This window comes from Mixophyes fleayi, chromosome 12, assembly GCF_038048845.1.
Source record: "Mixophyes fleayi isolate aMixFle1 chromosome 12, aMixFle1.hap1, whole genome shotgun sequence".
Taxonomy (NCBI): domain Eukaryota; kingdom Metazoa; phylum Chordata; class Amphibia; order Anura; family Limnodynastidae; genus Mixophyes; species Mixophyes fleayi.
In genome coordinates, this window is record NC_134413.1 from 85,142,741 (window position 1) to 85,156,825 (window position 14,085).

Genomic DNA, 14,085 nt, shown 5'->3' on the forward strand with positions numbered 1-14,085 from the left:
GTCATTTGTGAATCAGAGCAAATATTCTCCTGTAATGCCTCACTGTTATCTTGCAGCTCGGCTTTGACGCGTAACAGTAGTTGTGCACCAATTGTAGGCTGGGTAAATTTTTGGGATCTGCCACTAATAGCCAAAGGTGAAGGCCTCATTCTCTCTTTGCCACTGCGTGTGTAGAATGGCATGCTTGCAATTTTTTTTTTATCGTCACTTAACTTTTGCTCAGTTACACTTCTTTTTCGCTTCAATACAGTAAATTTTTTGGGGGTTTTTGTTTTTTGCACTAATTTGAAAACACTCTGTTGTTTGACATCGCCTTGGCCAGATGACGTACTGGGAACACTAACATCAGGACTGGTTACAGAACCTGGTTGCTCATTCAGATCATATGTGGACTGCTTTGAATCCATTCTGAGCGCAAACCACTGGGGAGTGCTAAAAATTATTTGGTAGATACTGCTGACAGATATGACTTTTGACAGCCAGAAATATTAATGCACAATTAGGGAGTACACCCCAAAAGCACTGAGGAGTGCTAAAAATTATTTAGTAGATACTGCTGACAGATATGACTTTTGACAGCCAGAAATATTAATGCACAATTAGGGAGGACACCCCAAAAGCACTGAGGAGTGCTAAAAATTATTTAGTAGATACTGCTGACAGATATTACTTTTGACAGCCAGAAATATTAATGCACAATTAGGGAGGACACCCCAAAAGCACTGAGGAGTGCTAAAAATTATTTAGTAGATACTGCTGACAGATATGACTTTTGACAGCCAGAAATATTAATGCACAATTAGGGAGGACACCCCAAAAGCACTGAGGAGTGCTAAAAATTATTTAGTAGATACTGCTGACAGATATGACTTTTGACAGCCAGAAATATTTATGCACAATTATGGGGGACACCCCAAAAGCGCTGGGGAGTGCCAAATATGAAGAAAAAATAATAAACCTCTATCCTCCTCTCTGCACTAGCGATTTTGGTTAGAGGAATTGCAAGAACAATATTGTATTCTCTGTCCCTGCTCTAATTAGCCTATGACTACACCCTGCTCTCTCCCTCTGTCAAATGGCGATGGATTGCTGTGGAGGCGTGTATTTATAAAGTTGAAGTATCGCGAGAACCGAGCCCCGAGATCCGACGACGTCACAATGACGTTTGGCCTCGATTTGGATTCGGAATGGGCGGGAGAGTACCGAGCTGCTCAGCTCGGTACTCGGATACCCAAAGTTCGGGTGGGTTCGGTTCTCGGAGAACCGGACCCGCCCATCTCTAATTAAAATGAACATTCTCCCTAGGTGTCTCTATTTATTCCAGACCCTTCCTATCTTTGTCCCCTCCTACGTGTTTAAATTTCTTCAATTCATAACCTCCCGCTTTATCTGGTCGGGTAGGCGTCCTCGTGTTCGCCTGAAAATTCTGCAGAGGTCCTCACGGGGTGGCGGTTTAGGGATCCCTAATTTCAAACGCCGCTATCTTTCTGCTCACCTTGCCCAGTGTGTTCTGTGCTGTTGCTCCAACTCCCCTAGAACATGGATCCGTATTAAGGCTGAAGCGTTGGGTCTATTGTCCCCGGAATCTCTCCTATGGCTCCCACGACACCGCCGGCCAAAACTAGTTGCGCTCCACTCTACTGTGTCTCACTCCCTGACAATCTGGGATTCTGTCTCTCAGAAAAGGGCTTTTTCTCCTCAACCGTCTCCCTGATAGTTCCACTTTTCAACTCTCCAGAATTTCCTCCTGGTCTCAATCCTGCTGCATTTTCTCCATGGTACTTTCAAGGAGTTAGATTTATGAATGATATCACCTCTACTGACACGTTCCCTCAATTCTCTGACCTTCAGCAAACTCTCACGATATCTCCAAAACTTTTTTACCAATATTTACAAATCCGTAACTTCCATAGCACATCCAAGCAGCGACTTACTGCCCGCCCTCTCACGTCCTTTGAGTATTTGTGCCTTCGTCAATCATCCACGACTGTCCTAATATCCACTCTTTATGCTGAACTTTCTCTGGACATTTCAGACCAGAAAGATCCGCATGAATTGGCATGGGAAAAGGACATTGGGGAACCCCTTTACCCTGAGGAGTGGAGGTAAATTCTTGAGAATGCTGCCTCTAGCTCCATATGTGTTAAAATCAAAGAAAATGTCTATAAAGTTTTGTACCGTTGGTACTATGTGCCAACTCGTCTTAATAAAATGTTACCTGATACATCTGATCGCTGATGGAGAAATTGCTCCATGGAAGGGACATTCATTCACATTTGGTGGAATTGTCCAAAGCTGACTAACTTCTGGATGGATATGAAACATTTGATCACTACAATACTTCAGGTCGATCCCTAAAGAGCCTAAATTTTTCCTCCTTCCGCTAGGGATTCCTGGGGCTACGCGCCATCAAAATAAACTAATTCGTCATATCTTAACAGCGGCCACATGCCAACTGGCAGCCGATTGGAAGCAACAAAATCCTCCCTTCAATTTATGACCAACATTCTCAATAATTCCTCCAAATCGTTTCATAAAACCTGGTCTCCATGGTTATCCTTTTTCAACTTTTGCTCTCCCTTTTAGAAGGTACCAATCGTCTCGTCTCCTCTGTCTAATCTTTCATTAACTCCGGTCTTTCCGGTCACTTTTCTTCCTTCTTTTTTCTCTCCCCCCTTCCTCTCCCTACCCTTTTCCTTCTTATTCAAAATTCAGAGTCACATGATAATACTAACATATCGTTGTTATTATCTCTTTTTGCTTTTGTCGGAAGCACGATTTATTTGTTGTTGCTATTAAGTTTTATAACACTGTTATTTTTGACCCTTGTGGTCTAGATGTTTGTATTACTTTGACTCTCTAAAATAAACTTTAAAAAAAAAAAAAAAAAGAATTTCCTGGAGGTTAAGGAGGTCCACCAATGCCCGCTTACCCGCCCACCTGCACATGCTCAGAAGAGGCCCCTGCTCTGCTGTTTTGGGAGTCTAGCGCAGCAATCCCAGGCCCTTACCCAGATTTTACTATGGCCCTTCAGTGCTTCCCTGTTTTTAGGACTACCATGTGCCCCTGCTTTACAGAACAGTGCTCTATGTCCCCACCATACATTTTTAACCAACAGTATTTATTTTCTTATCATTTACAAACATAACAGGAGGTACGGACGGGTTATAGCCTAAGAACACATTATGTCACATGGGTGTCAGGTTTTTCACATATATAAATATGTGCAATGGCTATGCTGGAATGAGTCCATGGCCTGTAGGCAGCGGCCAACTGAGAAACTCACAAAGCAGGGTCTAGACACCCAATATCAAGTCAATTAGACCTCAGGTATAGCGGTTTCCAAGTATGTAACTACCGTAGTCGCAGGGCGGTCAGCAGTGTCTAGTTATGTCTCTTGCTGCAGAAACCAGATTAAGATGAACCAGACATGGGAGTGATTACAAGAAGAGAACCAGGTTTGTTCTCAGAAGTGTGTCCTATCAGGCTCCGTCACTCCAGTAGTTACAATGACATCTATGTGTCATGTACACAGTAATAACATGTGTGTATTATATACATAGTAAGGAACCCACTCTCTCTAACCAATATTAAGTGTTTTATACACAAATAAACTCATGCACTGCTTGTGACCCTCCCAATTGTACAGTATATCATTTCATTTTAATGACATCTCTGATGTAGCATAAGTAGTGACCCAAAAAAATCATTTGGACACATTAATAGGTGCACAAAACCTCCAACTGGGCGGGTGTCACATGAAACACACACAGCTATACCGATTGCAGAGAGAACATTCATGTGAAGGTTCAGTAGTAACGTAGCCCTGAGAGATTCACTGGGATTGTAGGAGCTGTTATTAGATGTGATACAGTAGATTTCCCCATATTTATTGCTACAAACATGCAGAAGACATGGCATCCTGCAAAGGAAGAGCTGAGACGCAGCAATACAAATAAAGTAACATCAGGACTATCCTGAGAGTAAGGGGACATCGGGACTGTCTGTATTACATGTGTCCTGAGAGTGAGGGGACATCGGGACTGTCTGTATTACATGTGTCCTGAGAGTGAGGGGACACCAGGACTGTCTGTATTACATGTGTCCTGAGAGTGGGGGGACATCGGGACTGTCTGTATTACATGTGTCCTGAGAGTGAGGGGACACCAGGACTGTCTGTATTACATGTGTCCTGAGAGTGGGGGGACATCGGTACTGTCTGTCTTACACATGTCCTGAAAGTCAGGGAACACCGGGACTGTCTGTATTACATGTGTCCTGAGAGTGAGGGGACATCGGGACTGTCTGTATTACATGTGCCCTGAGAGTGAGGGGACACATCGGGACTCTCTGTATTACATGTGTCCTGAGAGTGAGGGGACACCGGGACTGTCTGTATTACATGTGTCCTGAAAGTGAGGGAACACCGGGACTGTCTGTATTACATGTGTCCTGAGAGAGGGAACATCTGGACTGTCTGTATTACATGTGTCCTGAGAGTGAGGGAACATCTGGACTGTCTGTATTTCATATGTCCTGAGAGTGCGGGACATCATGACTGTCTGTATTACATGTGTCCTGAGAGTGAGGGAACATCGGGACTGTCTGTATTACATGTGCCTGGAGAGTGAGGGGACACCAGGACTGTCTGTATTACATTTGTCCTGAGAGTGATGGGACATCGGGACTGTCTGTATTACATGTGTCCTGAGAGTGAGGGGACATCGGGACTGTCTGTATTACATGTGTCCTGAGAGTGAGGGGACACTGAGACTGTCTGTATTACATGTGTCCCAAGAGTGAGGGGACACCAGGACTGTCTATATTACATGTGTCCTGAAAGTGATGGAATACCGGGACTGTCTGTATTACATGTGTCCTGAGAGTGGGGGACATCGGTACTGTCTGTATTACACATGTCCTGAAAGTCAGGGAACACTGGGACTGTCTATATTACATGTGTCCTGAGAGTGAGGGGACATCGGGACTGTCTGTATTACATGCATCCTGAGAGTGAGGGGACACCGGCACTGTCTGTATTACATGTGTCCTGAGAGTGAGGGGACACCGGCACTGTCTGTATTACATGTGTCCTGAGAGTGAGGGGACACCGGCACTGTCTGTATTACATGTGTCCTGAGAGAGGGAACATCTGGACTGTCTATAGAACATGTGTCCTGAGAGTGAGGGGACATCGGGACTGTCTGTATTACATGTGTCCTGAGAGTGAGGGGACACATCGGGACTGTCTGTATTACATGTGTCCTGAGAGTGAGGGGACACCGGGACTGTCTGTATTACACATGTCCTGAAAATCAGGGAACACCGGGACTGTCTGTATTACATGTGTCCTGAGAGTGAGGGGACATCGGGACTGTCTGTATTACATGTGCCCTGAGAGTGAGGGGACACATCGGGACTGTCTGTATTACATGTGTCCTGAGAGTGAGGGAACATCTGGACTGTCTGTATTACATGTGTCCTGAGAGTGAGGGGACACCGGGACTGTCTGTATTACACATGTCCTGAAAATCAGGGAACACCGGGACTGTCTGTATTACATGTGTCCTGAGAGTGAGGGGACATCGGGACTGTCTGTATTTCATGTGTCCTGAGAGTGCGGGACATCATGACTGTCTGTATTACATGTGTCCTGAGAGTGAGGGAACATCGGGACTGTCTGTATTACATGTGCCCGGAGAGTGAGGGGACACCAGGACTGTCTGTATTACATTTGTCCTGAGAGTGATGGGACATCGGGACTGTCTGTATTACATGTGTCCTGAAAGTGAGGGAATACCGGGACTGTCTGTATTACATGTGTCCTGAGAGTGGGGGACATCGGTACTGTCTGTATTACACATGTCCTGAAAGTCAGGGAACACTGGGACTGTCTATATTACATGTGTCCTGAGAGTGAGGGGACATCGAGACTGTCTGTATTACATGCATCCTGAGAGTGGGGGGACATTGGTACTGTCTGTATTACATGTGTCCTGAGAGTGAGGGGACACCGGGACTGTCAGTATTACATGTGTCCTGAAAATCAGGGAACACCGGGACTGTCTGTATTACATGTGTCCTGAGAGTGAGGGAACATCTGGACTGTCTATATTACATGTGTCCTGAGAGTGAGGGGACATTGGGACTGTCTGTATTACATGTGTCCTCAGACTGAGGGGACATCAGGATTGTCTATATTACATGTGTCCTGAGAGTGAGGGGACATTGGGACTGTCTGTATTACATGTGTCCTGATAGTGAGGGGACACCGGGACTGTCTGTATTACATGTGTCCCGAGAGTGAGAGGACATTGAGACTGTCTGTATTACATGTGTCCTAAGAGTGAGGGGACACTTGGACTGTCTGTATTATATGTGTCCTGAGAGTGAGGGGACACCAGGACTGTCTGTATTACACGTGTCCTGAGAGTGAGGGGGGACTGGGACTGTCTGTATTACATGTGTCCTGAGAGTGAGGGGACACCGCGACTGTCTGTATTACATGTGTCCTGAGAGTGAGGGGACATGGCACTGTCTGTATTACATGTGTCCTGAGAGTGGGGGGACATCGGGACTGTCTGTATTACACATGTCCTGAAAGTGAGGGAACACCGGGACTGTCTGTATTACATGTGCCCGGAGAGTGAGGGGACACCAGGACTGTTTGCATTACATGTGATCTGAGAGTGAGGCGACACCGGGACTGTCTGTATTGCATGTGTCCTTGTTGTGAGGGATGACTGGGACTGTCTGTATTACACATTTCCTGAAAGTGAGGGAACACCGGGAGTGTCTGTATAACACATGTCCTGAAAGTGAGGGAACACCAGGACTGTCTGTATTACAAGTGTCCTGAGAGTGAGGGGACACCAGGACTGTTTGTATTACATGTGTCCTGAGAGTGAAGGGACACAGGACTGTCTGTATTACATGTGTCCTGAGAGTGAGGGGACACCGGGACTGTCTGTATTACATGTGTCCTGAGAGTGAGGGGACACCGGGACTGTCTGTATTACATGTGTCCTGAGAGTGAGGGGACACAGGACTGTCTGTATTACATGTGTCCTCAGACTGAGGGGACACCGGGACTGTCTGTATTATATGTGTCCTGAGAGTGAGGGGACACCAGGACTGTCTGTATTACACGTGTCCTGAGAGTGAGGGGGGACTGGGACTGTCTGTATTACATGTGTCCTGAGAGTGAGGGGACACCGCGACTGTCTGTATTACATGTGTCCTGAGAGTGAGGGGACATGGCACTGTCTGTATTACATGTGTCCTGAGAGTGGGGGGACATCGGGACTGTCTGTATTACACATGTCCTGAAAGTGAGGGAACACCGGGACTGTCTGTATTACATGTGCCCGGAGAGTGAGGGGACACCAGGACTGTTTGCATTACATGTGATCTGAGAGTGAGGCGACACCGGGACTGTTTGTATTGCATGTGTCCTTGTTGTGAGGGATGACTGGGACTGTCTGTATTACACATTTCCTGAAAGTGAGGGAACACCGGGACTGTCTGTATAACACATGTCCTGAAAGTGAGGGAACACCAGGACTGTCTGTATTACATGTGTCCTGAGAGTGAGGGGACACCAGGACTGTTTGTATTACATGTGTCCTGAGAGTGAAGGGACACAGGACTGTCTGTATTACATGTGTCCTGAGAGTGAGGGGACACCGGGACTGTCTGTATTACATGTGTCCTGAGAGTGAGGGGACACCGGGACTGTTTGTATTACATGTGTCCTGAGAGTGAGGGGACCCAGGACTGTCTGTATTACATGTGTCCTCAGACTGAGGGGACACCGGGACTGTCTGTATTACGTGTGTCCCGAGAGTGAGGGGACATCGGGACTGTCTGTATTACATGTGTCCTGAGAGTGAGGGGACACCAGGACTGTCTGTATTACACGTGTTCTGAGAGTGAGGGGACACCGGGACTGTCTGTATTACATGTGTCCTGAGAGTGAGGGGACAGCGGGACTGTCTGTATTACACGTGTCCTGAGAGTGAGGGGAGACTGGGACTGTCTGTATTACATGTGTCCTGAGAGTGAGGGGACACTGGGACAGGTCTGTATTACATGTGTCCTGAGAGTGAGGGGACACCAGGACTGTCTGTATTACATGTGTCCTGAGAGTGAGGGGACACCAGGACTGTCTGTATTACATGTGTCCTGAGAGTGAGGGGACACCAGGACTGTTTGTATTACATGTGTCCTGAGAGTGAAGGGACACAGGACTGTCTGTATTACATGTGTCCTGAGAGTGAGGGGACACCGGGACTGTCTGTATTACATGTGTCCTGAGAGTGAGGGGACACCGGGACTGTCTGTATTACATGTGTCCTGAGAGTGAGGGGACACAGGACTGTCTGTATTACATGTGTCCTGAGAGTGAGGGGACACCAGGACTGTCTGTATTACATGTGTCCTCAGACTGAGGGGACACCGGGACTGTCTGTATTACATGTGTCCTGAGAGTGAGAGGACACCGGGACTGTCTGTATTACATGTGTCCTGAGAGTGAGGGGACACTGGGATTGTCTGTATTACATGTGTTCTGAGAGTGAGGGGACACTGGGTCTGTCTGTATTACATGTGTCCTTAGAGTGAGGGGACACAGGACTGTCTGTATTACATGTGTCCTGAGAGTGAGGGGACACCAGGACTGTCTGCATTACATGTGTCCTGAGAGTGAGGGGACACCGGGACTGTCTGTATTACATGTGTCCTGAGAGTGAGAGGACCCCGGAACTGTCTGTATTACATGTTTCCTGAGAGGGAGGGGACACCAGGACTGTCTGTATTACATGTGTCCTGAGAGTGAGGGGACACCGGGACTGTCTGTATTACATGTGTCCTGAGAGTGAGAGGACACCGGGACTGTCTGTATTACATGTGTCCTGAGAGTGAGGGGACACCAGGACTGTCTGTATTACATGTGTCCTGAGAGTGAGGGGACACCAGGACTGTCTGTATTACATGTGTCCTGAGAGTGAGAGGACACCGGGACTGTCTGTATTACATGTGTCCTGAGAGTGAGGGGACACCGGGACTGTCTGTATTACACGTGTCCTGAGAGTGAGGGGACACAGGACTGTCTGTATTACATGTGTCCAGAGAGTGAGAGGACACCGGGACTGTCTGTATTACATGTGTCCTGAGAGTGAGGGGACACAGGACTGTCTGTATTACATGTGTCCTGAGAGTGAGAGGACACCGGGACTGTCTGTATTACATGTGTCCTGAGAGTGAGGGGACACCGGGACTGTCTGTATTACATGTGTCCTGAGAGTGAGGGGACACCGGGACTGTCTGTATTACATGTGTCCTGAGAGTGAGGGGACACAGGACTGTCTGTATTACATGTGTCCAGAGAGTGAGAGGACACCGGGACTGTCTGTATTACATGTGTCCTGAGAGTGAGGGGACACAGGACTGTCTGTATTACATGTGTCCTGAGAGTGAGAGGACACCGGGACTGTCTGTATTACATGTGTCCTGAGAGTGAGGGGACACCGGGACTGTCTGTATTACACGTGTCCTGAGAGTGAGGGGACACCGGGACTGTCTGTATTACATGTGTCCTCAGACTGAGGGGACACCGGGACTGTCTGTATTACATGTGTCCTGAGAGTGAGGGGACACAGGACTGTCTGTATTACATGTGGCCTTAGGGTGAGGGGACATCAGGACTGTCTGTATTACATGTGTCCTGAGAGTGAGGGGACACAGGACTGTCTGTATTACATGTGTCCTCAGACTGAGGGGACACCGGGACTGTCTGTATTACATGTGTCCTCAGACTGAGGGGACACCGGGACTGTCTGTATTACATGTGTCCTGAGAGTGAGGGGACACAGGACTGTCTGTATTACATGTGGCCTTAGGGTGAGGGGACATCAGGACTGTCTGTATTACATGTGTCCTGAGAGTGAGGGGACACCAGGACTGTCTGTATTACATGTGTCCTGAGAGTGAGGGGACACCGGGACTGTCTGTATTACATGTGTCCTGAGAGTGAGGGGACACCGGGCCTGTCTGTATTACATGTGTCCTGAGAGTGAGGGGACACCGGGCCTGTCTGTATTACATGTGTCCTGAGAGTGAGGGGACACCGGGACTGTCTTAATGTTTGCCGCCATTTTATAATAAGACACCTTAGTGTGAGAATAACACTGGAATGTGCGACAGTGAATTTAACATTTGTGTGCAGTTATTGGTGTCTTGTGGACGTTGGTGGATCCTATTTGTTATAGGGACAGTAGTGCAGGATATATGAGCTGAGACATTAGGGGCTAATTCCCTATCGTTCAGCAATCACATGTGACCCTAGACTATGTCAGAGAGGGCATGCAGGAATTTGGGTTGTGTTTTACCCCCTGACCCTGCACCGTGTTTTGCTGGAAGGCTGAGATGAAACTTGGCAGAGAAGAGTGAGGTGAATCAGTCTGTAGCAGGACATGTTTATGACACTTTCCTTGTTTATCAGACCCAGGTATTGTGGAATATTTAATGAGTCAATAAAAGGCTGAAAGGACTCCGCTGTAGTGTTTGTATGGATTAATAATACATTCTATACAGGGACAGGCTCTGGGCCTTGGGTATGTTGCATTGCTTCACATTTGTTTAATTTCATTTCAATGCAGCCAAGAAAATGCTCTACTGCCAAACAGTCCCCATCGCTGCGTGTACACCTTACATATGTCACCATCACACCTGTTCAGGCTCCGCCCCTCTCTGCTATGTGCCTGGACTAGCTCACCTGAGTACTCCACCTGTGTCAGCCAGACAGGTCCTGCTCACTGGGACGACACTTGTCAGCCCTAAATCTTTCTACGCCCTGAGATGGAGGGCTGAGGGCACGGGATGAGCTGCTGTCATCTCTTATGTTCACACTGCGCTGATTCATGGACATGACACCATTATTCACACTGATACAATGACCTCTACTATCCTTTATATAACACTAATAATAATATATAACGCTACAATACTACCGTACTGACCTGATTATGATGCGGCTTCATTTAATATCTATACTAGGAAATCAAGTGGAGGGGTGGGCATTGTGAACGAGGAAAGCAATACGTTTAATATACACTGAGACACAGGGACAATAAATACATGTTGAATAAAGCACATGTAATAGTTGTACGTTGTACACAGGAACCGGGAATGACTGGTGAAGTTCCACTTTTCTATTTTCCAGTAATTCCCAGCAAGTGTAATGTGTCCACTAGATGGCGCACTGCTTTTGCTGCCTGCAGATGATGCCTCAGCAGTGGTGTCCACTAGATGGCGCACTGCTTTTGCTGCCTGCAGATGATGCCTCAGCAGAGGTGTCCACTAGATGGCGCACTGCTTTTGCTGCCTGCAGATGATGCCTCAGCAGAGGTGTCCACTAGATGGCGCACCGCTTTTGCTGCCTGCAGATGATGCCTCAGCAGAGGTGTCCACTAGATGGCGCACTGCTTTTGCTGCCTGCAGATGATGCCTCAGCAGAGGTGTCCACTAGATGGCGCACTGCTTTTGCTGCCTGCAGATGATGCCTCAGCAGAGGTGTCCACTAGATGGCGCACTGCTTTTGCTGCCTGCAGATGATGCCTCAGCAGAGGTAGCCTGTGACTCATAGAGGGACATAGAATGAGTCCTCTTCTGAGCCCAAGTCCACAGTGACTTCTCCTGAGCTGACCACTTAACAACATCTATAACCCAATTAGCCACCTGCTATTAAAGGCTTGGGCCAAATCTAAGGCTGTCCCCACAACCTCAGCATACTTGCAGATACTCTCATAGCTCCTAAACCTTTAATTACAGAGTAATAAAGGGCTGGAATCTTTTTATTAGAAAATAACCCAAATCATTGCCTGTTATAAAGCCGGCAGCATCCTCCAGAGCAGTGCGTGACAGACACAGCTCAGATATCTAATTGCAGCCTATTGGAACATGATTCAGACTCACATATATGTTCTCTTAGTGTCTCATGCTGAATGCAGATCATAATAATAACTCCTGTTTTGTGTCTTCATCTGGGCTTAATTATATGTTTTATTCAACAAAGAACGTAGAATGATATCCTTATAGGGCGACAAATTCTACATTACCTGTACCAGCATGCCAGGCACATTACCAGACTGAGAATACACCAGAACTGTTTGCCCCTGTGAGCTGACAATCTAAAGGGAATTATGAAATGCACATAACAAGCCAAGGGTAGAGATAACAAGCTTCACATCAAATAGATTGTATATTTCGAGGCAGTGAGTTCTATATATATATATATATAGTTATCCAAATTACGGCATCTTGCCCGAGTGCTATATATATATATATATATATATATATATATATATATATATATATGTACTATATAATGTATAATAACGACAACTCTCAATGTCTGAGAAGCTGTAATACACCTGTTCTAAAGACTGAGCATGTCCTACTGATCTTGACATTTATATTCTGTCTCTAGTAATGTGGACCAGTGATGGGAAACACAGGTCAGGGTCTATACTTAATCTCAGTGATACGTTACAATACCATATATCTGTAATACCATATCAGCAGCATTTTATTGTAAGATAAACGGGTGTTACAAGCTATCATAAATCTGACGTCAAAACAGCTGAAGACACGGAGGGCCGCATGTGGCCCTAGGGCCTCCTCTGAAATCTCTGATGTAGAACGTCCAATCTTCCCATAATGTTCGGGGTAAACACACCTTGTTGTATATACTGTAGAATATAAAGTAAACCCACACAAAAAGCATTGTCACAGTCACCCCAAACAGACAGCTAGACCCCCCTTTCTGCATGGTGGGGTGTAAGAACATAGATCCCTATAGATCACAGAGTCCTACCTGTAGAAGGAGCAGAGCCCTCACACACAACCAGACCCCCCTTTCTGCATATTGGGGTGTAAGAACATAGATCCCTATAGATCACAGAGTCCTACCTGTAGAAGGAGCAGTACCCTCACAAACAGCCAGACCCCCCATGGTGGGATGTAAGAACATAGATCCCTATAGATCCCTATAGATCACAGAGTCCTACCTGTAGAAGGAGCAGAGTCCTCACACACAACCAGACCCCCCTTTCTGCATGGTGGGGTGTACGGACATAGATCCCTATAGATCACAGAGTCCTACCTGTAGAAGGAGCAGTACCCTCACAAACAGCCAGACCCCCCATGGTGGGATGTAAGAACATAGATCCCTATAGATCCCTATAGATCACAGAGTCCTACCTGTAGAAGGAGCAGAGTCCTCACACACAACCAGACCCCCCTTTCTGCATGGTGGGGTGTACGGACATAGATCCCTATAGATCACAGAGTCCTACCTGTAGAAGGAGCAGTACCCTCACAATCAGCCAGACCCCCCATGGTGGGATGTAAGAACATAGATCCCTATAGATCACAGAGTCCTACCTGTAGAAGCAGCAGTACCCTCACAAACAGCCAGACCCCCCATGGTGGGATGTAAGAACATAGATCCCTATAGATCCCTATAGATCACAGAGTCCTACCTGTAGAAGCAGCAGTGCCCTCACAGCCAGACCCCCCATGGTGGGGTATATGAACATAGATCCCTATAGATCCCTATAGATCAGAGTCCTACCTGTAGAAGACAGCAGCAGGAGCAGAGTCCTCACACTCAGCCAGAGACGCCAGTGCCTTAGGAGCGGGTCCAGGAATCCACTGGACATTGTGACTATCCCAATGACTTTCTCCAGCCAAATCCACAGCTAGTAACTCGGAAGATCCAGAACCCCACAGCCCAGGATGCACAGATCTCCCCCAGGGTCTCTGCGGAGCAGGGATCTGGGTGTGTGACTTTCCCGTCTGTCTCTCTTCTTCCCTCTCACTAAATGATTCCTGGATTAAAAAGTAGCCCAACTAGTTTCCCAAAGCTGCAGAGTGGAGTGGAGGGGGAGGGGGAGGCGTGACAAGTGCAAAACACTAGTGACACTATAGTGCAATACCTAGATATTATATTATTATGTTGTGTCCATCTATATATAGTACATTTACAATATATTTATAGTATATAATCTAACACCACATAGATAC

General features: G+C 46.9%; 1 protein-coding gene across 1 annotated transcript in view; it reads right to left on the reverse strand.

Annotated features, from left to right (window-relative positions):
* NECTIN4 (nectin cell adhesion molecule 4) overlaps positions 1-13,879 on the reverse strand; it is a 68,906-nt gene extending 55,027 nt beyond the window's left edge. Inside the window, exon 1 of the mRNA XM_075193190.1 lies at positions 13,634-13,879. Within this exon, the coding sequence (XP_075049291.1) occupies positions 13,634-13,721 (88 nt within the window). The 5' untranslated portion in view covers positions 13,722-13,879. The remainder of the gene's footprint in view (positions 1-13,633) is intronic.
* Between the last annotated feature and the right edge of the window lie 206 nt (positions 13,880-14,085).